Genomic DNA, 17,114 nt, shown 5'->3' with positions numbered 1-17,114 from the left:
TTCCCCATCCATCCACCTCCTGTCCTGTCCATACTCTGTCCCTCTTCCTCACTGTCTGCCTGCAGGTCTCATGTGTGCAGGAAGTGAGAGTGCGGCTCCTTCATAGGCAAGAACAGAAGCGGTCTGCAGAGGTACAGGGTTATATCACCCTTCTCACTTGCTACTGCTTGTTGGTTTTCACTACTGGACTTGCAGAGTATAGGAATGCTCTTAGTATTTTGAGTTTCACATAAATGATAGCTGTTGATCCAAGATAGGAGACATCTTAGAGTGGGTATGGTTTAGAGGCATATACTTGAATTGTATTGTTTGGTTACTGCCTTCTTGACCTAAAATTCCTCAGACTCATTTTTCTTGAGTACAAAAGATGACCTTAGTAAAGTATTTAGTCTGAGTCAAGGTTTCTTTATTACCATTGCAGGTTGATATTATCTGTTTATCTTACGGCTTTCTGACTCTCTCCTCCAACTCCAGTGGTGCTAGGGCCTGTGTCTGCCAGGCAAGTCTTTCTGCCACACATAATGGGATGTGCCCATGGGATGTAGGAGCGAGGCCACAGCATGTTCTTGGATAATCTGGTGCTGCTGCTGTGAAAGATGAAGGGCAGCTGGAGCTTGTGCTTCTAACAGTGTGTGGCGTTGAAACTCCAGAGCTCTTGCGTGTATTACGCTAGTGAACAGTTCTGGACTTCCTGGGGCAGCCTGATTGTTATCTAGGGATGAGTGAGCTCAGCTTTTGTCTAGAGTAAGTGTGGTAAGCTGCAAAGTCAGCTGCCCCAGCTCAAGATAGATCTGTCATTTAAAGTGGGGCTTTTAAATTCCTGCTTAAAAACTGAGTGGAAGATTGGTTTGATTCATTGTAAATAAACTTTTTGAAACATTTGATTTTTATAGTCACAGAAGTACTAATAATCCATCCAATAGGATCTTTTTTGTTTGTTAAAAAATTTATTTATTTTGCAGTTGGGGGTGGGCACATGTTGTGTGTGTGTAAAAACCAGAATTGCTAGAATTGGTTTTCTTTTCCACCATGTGGATCCCTGGGATCAAACTTGGATCGATGATCAGGTTTGCCAGTAAGTGCCTTTACCCGGGCCATCTTTCCACCGCCCAGTAGGATTTCCCCTTATTATTTAGTAGTACCTTTCTGTATGGTTTTAAATGTCTCACAATTCACACAATTTCATATTCTTTCTAGCGTTGATAAAGAAAGGTCATCTTGTCTTCATATGTTAATAAAAGTGTATATAACTGCTTATACCAACTGTGTTTGTTTTGACTTGTCCTGGATTCGAAGTGACAGCTGAGAGGTGCCTGGAAGCAGAAAGGTGACAGAAACCAGTGTGTGCTTGCTTCCTAGCTCTTGGTCCCTAACTAATTCTAAACCATTAGTTGGTGGTCAGATATTTAGGAGCTGCTTAACCAGGTCCTTGGCTTTTTTTCTTCCTCCTGCCCTTTTTAACTTTTACATTAGCACCTGTACCAGGAGGGTGGGCGAGGGGGAAAGTGAGGTGCAGACATCCCTAGTATCAGCTGTGCAGGAGCCTAGTTCTCGTTTGCGCAGGGACCCTTTCTTTCTTTCTTTCTTTCTTTCTTTCTTTCTTTCTTTCTTTCTTTCTTTCTTTCTTTCTTTCTTTCTTTCTTTCTTTATGGACAAGGTTTCAGCCCCTGGTTGGCCTGGAATTTGCTGTGTAGCTCAGCCTGGCCTTGAACTTGCGGCATCCCTCCTAACCTAGCTTTACTGGGTTGCTAGGATTAACAGCATGGTTCCCCATATATAGCTTGCATTTTTAAATTTGGGTTGAAGATTAAACAAGATTGATGGGTACTTTTCTTTTATGGTTAATAAGTGTTCCTTAAGATCAGTACGCTGGCTTGCTGGCTGGCTGTTGCCCCTGAAGATCCATGTAAAAGCCGTGGAACAGTACATATGCTCCATGAGAACTTGCTGTCCCCAGGAGTTCCTGGAGGTTGCAGAGAGAGAGGTTGTTGCTTTGTACTTTGCTTTCTCAAGATCAGTTTTAGTGCTGGGTCTGTGGCTCACATTTGTAATCCCCAGCACTGGAGAGGGAGAGGGAGAGAGGGAGAGAGGGAGAGAGGGAGAGAGGGAGAGGGAGAGGGAGGAGAGGGAGAGGGAGAGGGAGAGGGAGAGGGAGAAAGTAAGAGGGAGAGGGAGAGAGAGGAGAGTCAGTCACCGAAGGTTTGAGGCCAGCATGGTCTATATAGTTCCTGGGCCACCTAGAGCTACGTAGCAGGACCCCATCTTAAAAAACAAAAAATCCCAACCAGATGATTTAATATTTAATGTCTTATTCTATGAGCCAGACATCTAGAGGCCAGGCAGGAGGGTTGGCCTCCCTAAGGACAGCAGGAGACTTTGGATTTCTGGGCCAGTTTGGTTCTTCTGAAAGGTCTTTTTTCCCTTCTGCTATTTCATGTATCTCTGCTTTTTACAGTTAATGATTTCAGATTTGCCTTTTCACATTAGTTAATATTCAGCCACGGTCTAGTATGTCCAGATAGTTTTTTGGAATTTGAAATGGGAAGGCATGTTCCCATCTCTCTAATCACTTTTTGTATTGGGACTTAAAATGCCAGTTTCTGAAACATGTAAGTGATAATGTACTGTGTGTTTAATAACAGAAACCTCTTACCTTGTAACCGTGCCTGGCTCACTCAGCTGTGAAGTGACTTGGGGATTATGGGTGAACTGAGGTGCTACTCCACAGTGCACAGGAAGGGCATTGCACGGGGAGTGAGTGGTAGTATCCTCTGCTGGGAGGTGGCTGAGGGATCTTGGTGGGCCACTTTACCTCTCGGAACCTCACCTATAAAATGGAAGCATGAGACTAATTTGCCTTCTAGCAGCCCTCCTCCCTTGGACTGGAAAGTTACTTTAGAGTGCAGTAGCAGTTCTTTGTTAGTTCTGGGTGTCAGAGGGGAGGACAGAAACTGGAGTGTGAACCTCACTGTATTTATGTAGATGCTGTCCTCTCTGGATAGACTGGTTCTGTCTCTGCCTAGTGCATTTTAACTTAATACAGCCTCCAAGCAAAGACCTGAGTTTTTTAGGTTTGCCAGATTTGAAAATGGGCTCATCTCCCCAGCCCCTTTCAGCAGCAATTCTTCCCCCTTAAGTGGGTCCTAACACTAATGCGTAAGAATGTGGTATGTGAGCTTGAGTTTGTAACAAGCAGGGACAGATAGTGTCTGAGGATTAAAGCTGCTTTTCTGCTGTGTTTCAGGTGATAATGGAATGAAGGGTTGCCTGTCTCGTAGGTAATTGTTGCAGGCCTTTGTGTCTTTAACTGAAATGTATTGTATGTTTGTATAGTGATGTACTGAGAAAGAGTTTGATTGAATCTAACTTTTCTTCTATAAAGGCGGCTGTATTTCTTATGCACCCTTTGTCTTGTCTTGTGTAGCTACGTTGAGAAGTTTACTGACTTTCTGCGGCTCTTTGTGAGCGTTCACCTAAGAAGAATCGAGTCCTATTCCCAGTTCCCTGTGCTGGAGTTCCTGACCCTTCTGTTCAAGTATACGTTTCACCAGGTAAAGCACCCCAACTAGCCTTCCTTTCCTAAACAGAGGGCCTCCTTCTTATTTCTAGGAGAAAGACCTCTTCCCTGGCATTTATTGTAGACTTTACTGTAGGAAGATTAATGCATTCAGTCTTTGTCAGAGCCCTATGCTGTAGCTCTTGCTATATTTGCATATAATCTCTATTTTATGGGTAAAGAGACTGAGGCACAGGGAGCAAGGTTCCCAGGGACATACAGTTCTGTGTGGAGCCAGGATTGAAGTCTGTAGTCCCTTCTAATTGTGCTAGATGAGCGGGATAGAGGAAAAATCTGAGGTCCAGGGTTTTGAAATATTTTGTTTTTTGAGATTATAATATAATTACTTCATTTTTCCCTTCCTTTTCTTTCCTTCAAACCCTTCCATATACTTGTTCTCTTTCAAATTCTGGGCCCTCATTCCCCCCAATTAATGGCTGTTGTGGTGGTGGTGGTTGGGGAGTGTGTGTGTGTGTGTGTGTGTGTGTGTGTGTGTGTGTGTGTGTTGTGTTCCTAACATAATTACAGGGCTTTCTTTCTGTTATGGAGCTGCTACTAAAGTTCTCAAGAAGACTACAGTGAAATACTCATGAGTTAAGTTTGGGTGGCACCTAGTTTTGTCCTCATTTAGGAGCTAAATACATAACCTTTTGCATAGCTCAGAATGGCTCTGTGTATGTGGTAATCCTTCGGCTTCAGTCTCTTTGAGAACTGAACAACTTGACCAAACAACTTTTAAAAGAAACCATTTAATTGGGGGCTTGCAGTTTTAGAGGCTTTTGATCATGATATCAGGGAACATAGTGGCAGGAGGGAACGCATGGCACTGGAGATGTAGCTGAGAGCTTACATCTGATTCATAAATTGTAGGTAGAGAGAGAGCAAGGATGGGCCTGGTGTGGGCTTTCGAAAACTCTAAGGCCATCTTTAGTGACACACCTTGTCCAATAAGGCCACTTTATTCCTAATCCTTTCTAGTCCACCAACTAGGAAACAAATAATCAAATATATGAGCCTATAGGGGCCATTCTCATTGAAAGCACCACATCATACACAAAACAAAACAAAACAAAATAACAACAAAAAAACCCCACATCAACCATAGGTGCACAGTTTGAATTTTCCCCAAATGAGTATAGCCCCTAGAACTACGATTCACATTAAGAATGTACTGACCACTGGAGATCTCTGTACATGTGCTTCCCTTCCCCACTCTTCTCCTGCCTTCTCTAGAAATAACCCAGCTTGATCTTAACAACAAAGGTTAATTTGCCTATTCTAGAATTTCTCTGAAGGAAACCATGTGATGTGTATTTATTTGGTCTGGCTTGAGGTATAACTGTTTGATATAGTGCTTTGTTCATAATCATTGTCTTCTACTAAATGGGAATCCTCTCTGCCGATCTGGGCCTTTTTGGTTTTGGGGAACCATGAATCATGGATCAAACAGTCTTTGTTTTGTTTTGCTTGTAGATAGGATCTCATGTAGCCTAGGCTGACCTTAAACTTGTGGAGCTAAATATGACCTTGAGCTCTTGAGTCTCTTGCCCCTACCTACCAAGTGCTGATATTACAGTTGTGTATCACCATCCCTGTCCTTTCTTTGCTTATTTGTGAGATAAGGTTTTTCTACATATATCAGAATGGCCTTGAATTTGTGGTAATCCTCCTGCCTCAGCATCTCTGGGACTATGATTACAGTTAGGCACCAGCCCATCTGACATAATCTTGAATATATTTTTTGATGTAGTCAGATAGCTTTCTATTAGTATATCCCTGGAATGGCACTGCTGGGTGAGTGAAGGATGAGGAGAAAAAGTTGATCTAAAAAAAACAAAACAAAACAAAACAAAAGCCAGTTTTCCAGCTGCAAGGGTCCAGGCTGAGAGTGCAGTATGTGTGTGGAAAAAAAAAGCAAATGGTTGTTCTGAAAGAGGGTCAGGGCGTGCAAAAACTGGAATGCCAAGAGGTGGCAGTGAGCTGAACCATTCCTGGGAGCAGACAATGGAGCAGGAGGTCATAGAGGAGGATTCAAGCTGAAGAAGTGTCAGGGTGGAGGGGTTAATGCATGCAGAGCCAGAAGTGAAACATCCTGTGTGTACCAGATCACTCAGTGGGCAGAGGCTGGGGTGGCTAATGAAGAGATGGTAGGTGAGGATGGAGGAAGAAAGCAGCTGCTGGAATGGGAAAGCTTTGAGACAGATTCAGAGATGTCTTAAAAGAGCATTTGAAAGAAGGTGAATCAAGTGTCAGTTAGAAACTATAGCTTAGCTGGAGCAGAAAGAAGGGTTAAAGAGCTAGTGCTGAGGTCGGAAAATAGGGCTTATATGGGAAAAGACATTCCTTAAAACTCATTGGACCCAGTTCTGTGTGTAAGCTCTGTTTTTTTTTTGTTCAGTCTGTGCCCTGGCACAACTCATTTTTATTTCTGTTGCTTTCAATGTTCTCATCTTAGAAGATGGACTATGGACTACAGTAGGGATAAGTCAGGGCCATTCCCAGTGTGTATCTCTCAGTAGACTTGTATGTTTTCCATTGAACTGATGGTGATGGTTTTATATATTTGTAGGTCACTTAGAATTGGGAAAGAAAGAGTCAGACATGGTCAAGAAGCAAACAAGCCCCCTTCCTTCCCTTTACTTGGAGATTGTTGTCAGTCAGCTTGCTTCTGTTCTTCAGGCTTCCCATAAAAGAACCTTCTTTCTAGATGCACGCCAACCAACTGTGGGAGAGTAAGCTTCAGGTTTGGACTTTGCTGAGCACCAAGCTGAGGAACAGGAGTTGGCAGAAGCTCTGTGCTGGGTCACTGTAGGAAAGGTAGAACAGAGCATTAACTTTTCCTGGGGAGATGGGAACAAATGTCTGTTCACCCCAGATAGGGCCCAAATTGTAACAGACCAAATTATAATTTCACAAAAGTCAATTTGGTGAACTCCCAAGGACTAGCCTCAGCTTGGAGAGGGAGGGGTTCTGAGGAAGGGGTATTCAGGAACTGTGAAAGAACAATTGGAAGTCAATCATGGGTTACAAGCTAATAGCCTGACAGCTGACAGCTTGAGACAGCTCTCCAGAGATCTCCAGACAGCTCAGCTCTCGAAGACCAAACCCCAGTCTTTTATTTACATATTAATTCAGTCTTCCACTTCAGGTTCCCTTTTGACTATCCTACCAATCAGCATTTTTTTTTTTTAATCTTAGTTCCTTGAATCCTAAGAAAAGAGAAAAAGCACATTTTTCTTAACATTGCAAATGAATTGAACTATCTGTCTGCCTTTTAAGTACAGACAATAAGCTAGCTGGGTGGGATCTGTTTCTGAGATCACCCTCTTCCATCACACATGTGCCTAAATTCGATCTGTCCTACGCTGACCTTCAACTCAGGAATCTGCCTGCCTTTGTATCTTTCTGACAAGCTGGCTCATAGTGCAGCTGCCTCTGTTCTTTTAGGTCTATGAAGCTGGTTCCACATATAGTTCATATTACATCCTTATATTTTGCATAGTTCAGAAATCCTGTTTATATATTTTTAAACTCATGTTTTCAGAGTTCTTTCCCACAGTGTTACGGTCTGTCCTGAAGGTCACAGCATTTACTTTACCAGTTTTTACTAAGGACATAGACATACCCTCTCTTCCTGGATGATTATCAGGGAATCAGTAGCTTTGGCAGAGAGAACATTCCCCAATGACCTTGGCAGGGAGAATATTTCCCGAAACAAGCCACATGCCCAGCAACTGTCAATACTCATGGAGGCCCATGCCTGCTGGCTTTGCTCCAGGGTAGGAGGCATGTCATAACATCCCTTTCATGACCACGCAGGACTCAGTAGTGAACCTATAGATTTATAGGGATTGATTACATATTTATGGGCAAGAGTTTATTTACAGGAGCACGGGTGACCCTCAAACAGCTACATCACTGTAAACTCCCACTGCATTATGGAGAGTGACCACATGGAAGCTGTGTCACAGCTTTTTAGTTAGCGTTTTACTTCCTGTACAGTCTAGCATGTCCCAAAGTAATCTGCAATTGTGGGGGGAGAGGTGACTAATGGGTAGACTCCTAGGTGAGGATTCTGGACATCCCCCATTAAGGGACGCTATAGCTCCATTGCTATATACAGACCTGGCTGTCACTATATTCTGCTCATTAGTAGCTATGGCTACTGCTCTAGTTAGCTTTCTGCTGCTGTGATAAACACTAAGACTGTAACACAGAGAGGAAAGGGTTTATTTGTCTATAGGTTATAGTTACAGTGTTATTGAGGGAAAACCAAGGCAGGGACTCAAGATAAGCCTTAAGCCGAAACCACAAAGGAATGCTGTTTATTGGCTTGCTCAGCTGAATTAAACAGCCCAGTCTCACCTGCTTGTGGATGGCATTGCTCACAGTGAACTGAGTCCTTTTGTATTAGTTACAATTAAGAAAATGCCTCACAGACATGGCTACAGGTTAATCTGATCTGGGCAATTCTTTATTTGGAATGTTCTCCTTTTCCCAGGTGACTGGGTTTGTTGTCAAGTTGACTGCTGAAGCTAACTGACAACTACTAGGCTGTGTTGTCCAGTTTATTATTGTTACTTTTTTTTTTTTTTTTGGTGTGTGTGTTTGTGTATGAGTTATGGGTATATGTGTGAGTTATGTGTACGTGTGTGTATTAACTTGATACAAACCAGAGTCATTTGAGAGTAAGGAAGCTCAATTGAGAAAATGTCTCCATAAGATGGCTCTGTAATGGGCAAGCCTGTGGGGCACTTTCTTGATGGGTGACTTAGGGGGCGGGGCCCAGCCTATTGTGGGTGGTACTGTCTGGCTAGGTTGTCCTAGGGTATATAGGAACATCACTGAGCAAACTAGGAGGAGGAGCACATGAGTAAGCAGCCTTCCTCCACTCCTGCTCCAGGTTCCTGGCCTGGCTTACCTCAAGAGGGTGACCTGAGAACTGTATGCTGAAATAAACCTTTCCCACTCCAAATTGTTTTGTCATGGTGTTTTATTATAGCAAAGAAACCCTAACTGTGGCACAAGCCAAGTTAATCTCTACACCAAGATGGCATCATGTTGTGATAGGAGTAAAAGACTGCCATGTAACATATGCTGTACATTAAGACCAGGGTAGAGTTCAGCTTTGGGGGAATTTAAAAGAAAGAAAAAAAAAAAAAGGAAGCATTCTCAGGATTTCCAGTTCTATGCTCACTCACAGTGGGCTCTTTGTCACAGTCTCCTATTTATGAAGTGGGAAAGGCTGCTTTTAGCTTAGACCGTATTGTGGCGTGTACTTGGAAATGTCTTTTCTCAGATTCATGGAAGAAGCAGAAAGAAGCAGTTGGAGAAGGCTGGTGTCTTTTTTCAGCGGCTTTTCCTTTTCTGCTTCCTTCCCACCTTCTTTAGTCTAGGCTTTGCAGTCCTGTGGCTGCTTCGTACCACCCACTTGCTTTTATATGACTCTGGCTGCTGTGTCTTTTGGGGTAAATCTGTAAGGCTGAGCTTTCTGTTTTCCAGCCCCTTGTCTCACTGTGTTCTCACCAAATCCCTCATGAAATTGCTCATTTCCTTTTGTTCCTTCCCCAAAGTTATACCTGGGGTGGCTCAGTACAGAGAACAGGCTCTGGACACTGGAAGCTGAAGTTCTCGCTCTGTCCCTTAGCTGTTCTGTTGACTTGAGTGGGCAACTTTACTTTTTGGGTTTCAAAACTGTAAAATATGAAGAAACAAATGTTCACTTTCTAGGGATGCTACAAAGACTGACACAAATGGTGAATCACCACTAACCATTTGAAGGCACAACTGATATGTGATCAGTTAGCCCTAGAATCAGAAAAGTAAATCTGAATACAGTTACTTTAATAAATGGATCAGAGAGAGTTCTGAAAATGTGAGTGATTCTAAAAGTCAGGTCAGCCTATCCTCTGCATCCATAGCTGTTGTCCAAGGCCAGCACATAGACAGCCTGTGGGCAGGGCACTGGCTCTTACAGTGATTCCATCAGATGCAGGAGCGATGGGTAGTGCTTCCAGCTGTGCAGGGCTAGAAGGGCACATGTTTCTAGCTATGTATCTGTACATTGAGTGCATGCATGAGTGCATGTGTGCATGTGTGCGCAAAACCATAAGGTTTATTTGTTCTGGCTTTTAGAAAACATTTCCATGTGCATCTGATCAGCACATACTTTTCAGGGGACCAAAGGGTATCTCAAACCAAGAGAAGACAGTGAGGTGACTTACTTGAGGGGAGTTCAGCAAGTCAGCACTGTGAGCTCAGCAAGTCAGTGCTGTGACAAGACTGTAGGTGTTGTTATGGACAGCTTTAGTGGGCCAATCTATCAACTCTGTGTTACTTCTCCATGGTTCGATAGTCCATTTTCCCTGGTTCTCTGGGTTTGATTTATTGTGTGGACAGTTTGGTGGCGTGGGGTATCCTTTTAGCTTTCTGTGTGTTGTGAGACGGCTGTCTGCATAATATTTAGCATCTTTTACCTCTTTGGTTCTGGGACCAGAGCTCAGAGTCATAAGCAGATTAGATACATGCTCTGCTGAGCTACATCATGGCTTATTTTAATTTTTTTATATGTTACTTTTGTTTTAAGACAAGATCTTACTCTGACTTTCTACTGACTTTGAAATCTTGGTAATCTTCTTGCTTCAGACTCAAAGGAAAGAGAAAAAAACTTACATTTTAACTATATTTTTCCTGCCAGAGATTTCAGTTCCCTACTCCCTGTGTCCTGCTTGCTTCCTTGCTTGCTTGATTCTTTTCTTCCTCCCTTCCTTCATTAGTTATTCTTTGAGAAAATTCTTTATATGTCATTGAAGACTTTGAATTTCCTTGTGGATCAGAAGTAGAGGGAATCTTGTACTAATTTGTTTTCTGTTGCTGTGATAAACACCATGACCAACAGCAGCCTGGGGAGGAGCGGGTTTATTTGGCTTACATGTCCCCATCATAGACCGTCACTGCGTGAGTCAGGGCAGGAAGCCGAGCAGGAGCAGAGGGGGGAACCATGGAGGTTCCTTACTGACTTTCTCCCCATGGAGGTGGCACTGTCCTGGGCATTGTACATCAAACATTAAGAAACTATCCCAAAAGTATGCTCCCAGACCCTCCCTGGTGCAACTCCTTAGTTGAATGTCTTTCTTCCCAGTATGTAGCAGTGGACAAAAACTAAATTTAATAGAAACAGCTCATGTTTTCTTTAAAAAATTAAAAATTTACTTATTTATATATTTATTGTGTGTATATGATGTGTGTATTTATGTCATGTGTGCATGGAAATGGCACAAACATGTGAAGATCAGAGGACCACTTTTGAGAATCGATTTTCTCCTTCCACCCTGGGATCTAACTTAAGGTGGTCAGGTTTGCAAAACTATCACTTTTACTCTAAGGTATCTCTTCAGCCAATCTCTCTGTCTCTGTCTCTCACTCTCTCTCTCGTGATCCTCCTGCCTCTGCCTCCTTCAGCAAATCCTACCGGCATGCGCCACCACAACCGGCTCTCTCTCACTCTCTCACTCTCTCTTTCTAGCTCTCGCTTTTGGGCCCCAAGGATCCTAGTGCTTCCCACATGCCAGGAACAGGTTCACACATGCCAGGAACAGGCATCCCTCATTGAATTACACCCCTAAACCTTTTTGTTTTGTTTTGTTTTTGTGATATATTTTCTTTTTGGAGAAAGAATCCTGTACCTCAGACTGTCCTCAGACTTGCTATGTATCAGGCTGGCCTTAAGGTCCTTCTTGGTCCTCTTGTTCTGCCTCTAGAGTGCTAGGATTATAGTATAGGAATGTACTGTCATGCCTGATTTAGGGAATGCAAAGGGCCTTGAATGCTAATCAACCCCCCACGCCAGTCCAAGTTTAGTCTTCACTTTGCATTTTGTGACAGGGTTTGGTTAAGTTGGCCAGGCTGACAATCAAAGTCACTCTATGACTCAATAAGGCTTTAAGCCTGAGATCTGTCTTCCTTAGCTTTTTGATTAGCTGATATTACAGGCCTGCACTACCAAACTTCTTTCCCCCAAATTCGGGGCATGGTGAGGTGACCAACTAGCAGAATCAAAGGACTCTTGTAGGTGACCAGAGTTAATCTGTTAGGAGGTGGAGAGGAACACAGGTTAAAAGGAAAGAAAGAACTGTGGTTCCTAGGTTTTGCATGAATAGATTCTCAAGGCTTTTAAGACATTTGCTAAGGCTAACTATCCAGGAACCAGGGCCCCAACTCTTCTCCTCTATTGTTTGTCTTTGTCAGCTGGTTTGATGTTGCTGTTGGCCTGTTTGCATGAAGCATAATATCCCGGATGCTACTCAATAGCTTCTTTTCAGTCTCCTGTGTGTAGAAAGACCTGCCATTGTACTGCTTCTGAAGGCACTCTGACTTACATTTGGTTTTGTGGTAGTTTTTAATAAAAAGGACACAGCTGTGGTCAGAAGAGCCTGCCTCTATTGATGACCTTGAACGTTTCCTCTAGAGCTCAAGGTTCTTTTTCACAAGTCATACAAAGTAGGTGGCTTGTGAGAGCCCTCTCCACACAGGCTCTTGTTTTCTTGGCACCTGCTGTAAGCTCTCCAGAGCAGTCTCCTCAGGAGGTGTTCCATGCTGCCCTTATCCTTTTCCATTTCACAGGGTCTACTAGTGAAGATGCCTCACTAGAATCCTTAGCGAAGGTTACTAAGATGGGACTGGAGGCCTTGGTTTTGCTGTTCTGGTGTGTGTGTGTGTGTGTGTGTTTCTAAGCATAATAGTTGCATTAAATAATTCCATTGTCTGGATTTCTTTTGTATCATAGCCCACTCATGAAGGTTACTTCTCTTGTTTGGATATCTGGACACTGTTTTTGGACTATCTGACAAGTAAAATTAAAAGTCGTCTGGGAGACAAGGAAGCAGTTCTCAACAGGTAAACTTCAAAACACCGATAAACAGATAGGCACTGTTGCCAGTTATTCTTGTGCCCTCAGGGGCCGTGCTGCTGGGCCTGCTCAGTAGAACTGAATCAAGGAAGCTGCCCAGAGCAGCTGAGCATTTTCTTTTTTAAAAAGTAACATACATTTAAATATTTGTAGGTATGATAATACTTTTAAGGTCCTAGTTTTAGAGATACAGTAAGTATTTGTTGGATGAAGTAATATGACACCTGAGATTTGCTTTACAGCCCATTGGAGGTGTAGAGGGCTCAGAGTGTGGCAGACATAGGGCTGACCTCCCAGATAAGTGACATGGGAGGAGATCAGAGCTCATTATGTTGTTTCTAAACTTTGAGATGGGTCACATTTGTTTTTTCTTTTTCCTTTTTTTTTGTTTTTTGTTGTTGTTGTTGTTTTTGTTTTGTTTGTTGGATTCAAGACAGGTTTTCTCTGTGTAGCCCTGGCTGTTGTGGAACCAGGCTGGCCTTAAACTCAGAATGATCCACTTGCTTCCCCGTCCTGAGTGCTAGAATTAAAGGTGTGTCACTACACCCAGCTTCTTTCCTAACCAGTATAATGCTTGTGCCATGGGTCAGGGAGAGGAGGGGGGAGGGAAGCGTGTGAATTCAGCATGCTAGTAATGGCAGGACCCACACACAGGAAAGGTTAAACAGCCGCTTTTCTTAGCAGCATAAACCTTAGTTAGCATTTTAGCTACATAGGAGAATATATAATATGCTAAGGAATTCTTGCTGGCTCCTTTAAATGCTAGGAAATTTTCTCATTGATAGTTTTAGTTTTCCTTATCAAACATAATTTTTATGACTTATTTTTTAAAGGTTTATTTGTTTATTTGTGTGTGTGTGTGTGTGTGCGTGCGTGTGTGTGAGATTATATGCCATGTAGGTACTTGTACCCATAGAAGCTAGAAGAGGGTGTCAGAACTGGAGTTCCAGGGAGTTGTAAACCACTCTCTGTTGGTGCTAGGAATCAAAATCAGGTATTCTTAGAAGAGCAGAGCTATTCTCAACTTCTGAGCCATTTCTCTATCCTCGTGGCTTTTTTTTTTTAGTCATAATTGTTTATTTTTGTCACTAAGATTATATGTTAATATAGTAATATAAGTTATGGAATAACTTTAAAAGTCTCACTGTCATTACAAGTTTCTAGTTTTAAGGTCCAGGATCTCTTTCTAATTTAAAGTCTCAACTGTGAACTCCTATAAAATAATAAATAATTTGCTGATTTTATTTTATTCTGCACATAGGAGTGATTTAATTTTTAAATATTTATATGTATACACACACCTTTAGCAAAGCAGAAAAATGAAAGCCTCTAAACTGGTCTGATTTCTGTTAAACAGTAGCCGCCTCCTTGGACCTGTTTTTTCGTACTTAACACTCTAGTGTAGTTGAAGGAGCGGACTGAAAGAGCAGCCCCAAGATAGTCTGCTTGTGTGTACAGAGGAGGACACTGACCTCCGCCCTAAGTTGGGCCTTACATTTTCATCTCCATAGCAGTGTGTGAGCGCAAAAGCTTCTGAATTCAGGGCTTGGGAGTCACTCCTCTGCCTAGTGTATCAGAACTGAGCAGTGTTGTTACAGGAGTAGCTGATAAGGATCATTAGTGCTGGTGATTACCATACTTATTTTTACTATGAGCATGCAAATGTGATCGAATGTTTGTCATCTAGTAACACAGGCATGTTTTCAGAATCACGTTTGTGACTTAAGCCAAAACTTCAAAACAGACTCATGTATAGGAAGTAGTCAGAAATTGTTTTCTTGGTATCTCAAATGGGAAATGTAGGTGTGGTTAAGTCACAAAGACAGTGCTCAGTTCCTTTCTTTGTGGTTTTTGAATTTTGCATCATTCGTTACAACAAAGTGGCATTGTAGGGTACAGACAGACTTTGAAGTACAAATTACTGAGATTTATTTTGTGGTTAGGAGCTGGGAATTGAACATGTTGGAAACTGCATGTTGCTTGCTCAGTGAGAATGATCATGTTTCTGGCTGAGAGCTGGTGGGACTTCAGGACCCAGAGACCAGTGATAAGATAAATGCCTGTATTTGAACCACGGATGGAGTTGATTGTCCTGCTCATTAGTTAGAGGTAGTGGCGTAGAGAACCCAGATCTCAGGTTCCATTTGTTCCTTTGTGTTGGGAGTGGTTGTATCTTCCCCATTCTGTGGATGAAAGTCCTGAGCCAGCATGTGGGGCCTTGGCTTGCAGTTAGTGCTCACGGAGAAAGAGCTTGCTGCCTGTTCTCCCTTTTCTCTTGGTGCTCATCCACAGGGCCGGGCATTTGTATAGAAAGTTGGGTTTTACAGGAAGAGGAAGAAAACGGTGTGTGAAGCAACCTAAGTTGTTGTGTCATGTTCTGTGAACCCCTTTGTCACAGTGTCACAGAGTACTGGTAAGTGTTGGCTACAGAGTAGCACAGGAATTTGAGTGTCATTAACTTAGACCATTAGCCAGTTAACACCAGTCATTATTTTATGGAGAGGGAAGCATCATGGAGGGTTTTGTGTCAGTCCCTTGCAGTCACTCCCATGAACTCTGTCTGGTTTCTGTGTGCTGACTCATTTTCATGCTCGTTTGCTTACTTGTATTTCCTGGGTACCTACTTTCTTTCTTTCTTTCTTCTTCTTTTTTTTTTTTTTCTTTTCTTTTTTTTTCCGGAGCTGGGGACCGAACCCAGGGCCTTTCGCTTGCAAGCACTCTACCACTGAGCTAAATCCCCAACCCTGTACCTACTTTTTTTAGTTGCTTTACCTTGGCTGGTTTTGTCTAGCTAAGTTTGGGTCTATTAGGGCTTTTCTCCATTTATACATACATACACATGTTTTAAAAGATTTTTATTTTGTGTGTATTAGTGTTGGCCTGTTTGTACATGTACCACATTCATGTCTGGTGCCCAGAATGGTCAGAAGAACATCATATCTTCTGGAACTGAAGTTACAGACAGTTTAGTTACTGTGTTAATGCTGGCAACTGAACCTGGGTCCTGTAGAAGAGAAGCAAGGCCTTCTTAACTGTTAAGCTGTTTCCCTAGCCCAGCATATGCACATTCAATCCTATAAATTTTCCCCTAAGTGCTACTTCAACTCTATTAAGAGGATATGTGTGTGTGTGTGTGTGTGTATATATATGTATATGTATATCACTAAAATTATTATCAAATTTCACTTTAAAATCTTTTTGTTTAATTTCCAAATATTTGGGTTTTCCCATATATCCTTGTTAATGTTTTCCAGTTCAGTTTTGTTTCCTGGATCTAACTGTATGATTTTTAGTTCTTTTAAATTTCTTAAGGGACTGGAGAGATGGCTTGGCAGTTACGAATATTAGCTGTTCTTTCAGAGGACCTGAGTTTGCTTCCCAACACTCATGATGGCTCACAACAATCTGTAACTTGGGTTTAGGAGATCTGAGCTCTATTTTGGCCTCCTCAGTCACCAGGCATTCAGGTGGTAGACAGACATAAATGCAGGCAGAATACCCACACACATAAAATGAAATAAAATTTATGCTCAGAGGGACTTCTCTGTCATGAGGACAGTGCTGCTGGTTAAGATCTAAACTCAATCCTTCTTTTTTTTTTTTCTTTTTTTTTTCTCTCTTTTCTTTTTTTTCAGAGCTGGGGACCGAACCCAGGGCCTTGTGCTTGCTAGGCAAGCGCTCTACCACTGAGCTAAATCCCCAACCCCAACTCAGTCCTTCTTACCTCTTTATACATCCTGTGCCCTGAGGGGCAGTTCTTTTACCTCATGGGTTGGGGTGAGGAGAGACACAGTTCATCATTTTTCATCTGAAGAACCTCATAGAGGATTGCTTACATAGTGTTAGTGCCTACTGACTAACACGACATTGGCACCTGCTGGTGGTGGTTGTCTTTCTGTGGGAAAGGCAGCTAGAGGGATTCCTCAGACAGCACATGCAGGACTCTGCCAGTGAGCATGAGCAGAGGAGAGGAAAGGCGAGGTCCTACTGCCTTAGTCAGCGCTCTCTCACTGGGAAGACGCGATGATCAAAAGCAATGTGGAGGAGAAGGTTTATTTCAGCTTATAGTGCCACATCACACTCCACCTCTGAGAGAAGACACAGCAGGAGCTGATGCAGAGAACGCTGCTTGCTGGCTTGCTCTCATGACTTGCTTAGTCTGCTTCTTATGCACCCCATGATCACCTGCCTGGAGTGGTACTAGCCACAGTGAGCTGGCTCTCCTACTTGAATCACTAATTAATAAAATACCCATAGATTTTCCCTACAGGCCAATTTGGTGGGAACATTTTCTCAGTTAAAGTTTTCTCTCCCACTCTAGTCTGTCAAATAGACATAAAAATTAGCTAGTATACCCAAGTCAGTAGTTTCCTTTACAGTCTTTTTTGTCTATTGGGAAATGCTGTAACTGTCCTTAATGCCAGCGTTCACTTACTCAATTCAAGGTGGGAGTGGTGGAGGAGGATAGATATAGACAAGCAGTTAGGGCCTCTGTCCTATCCAGAGGCCTCTCTGACGCCCACCATACACTTTGGGAGATGAATTGCCTGTGTGCCTTTAGTACAGTTCCTGATGGGCTTTAATCTCCAAGTATTACAGGACTTTCGCATGTGAGTTACCAGTGAGGTTTTTGTCTCATTTAAGAATCCT

At 42.6% G+C, this 17,114-nt stretch overlaps 1 protein-coding gene across 5 annotated transcripts in view; it reads left to right on the top strand.

Moving 5' to 3' along the window:
- Window positions 1-17,114, top strand: part of Xpo6 (exportin 6) — an 89,396-nt gene that overhangs the window by 40,695 nt on the left and 31,587 nt on the right. For 2 of the 5 annotated variants that reach the window (XM_087659581.1, XM_087659583.1), the window contains exons 8-10: window positions 3,245-3,278; window positions 3,425-3,551; window positions 12,342-12,451. In XM_087659581.1, the coding sequence (XP_087515707.1) occupies window positions 3,245-3,278; window positions 3,425-3,551; window positions 12,342-12,451 (271 nt within the window). Of the gene's footprint in view, window positions 1-1,197; window positions 1,328-3,244; window positions 3,279-3,424; window positions 3,552-12,341; window positions 12,452-17,114 lie in introns of those variants that run through there. The other 3 variants (XM_087659580.1, NM_001011935.2, XM_087659584.1) reach the window with 2 other exon arrangements.

Source organism: Rattus norvegicus, chromosome 1 (assembly GCF_021556685.1).
Source record: "Rattus norvegicus strain SHRSP/BbbUtx chromosome 1, alternate assembly SHRSP_T2T, whole genome shotgun sequence".
Taxonomy (NCBI): Eukaryota; Metazoa; Chordata; class Mammalia; order Rodentia; family Muridae; genus Rattus; species Rattus norvegicus.
Note: the sequence above shows the minus strand (reverse complement) of the source record. Positions and strands in the feature narration are given on the sequence as shown.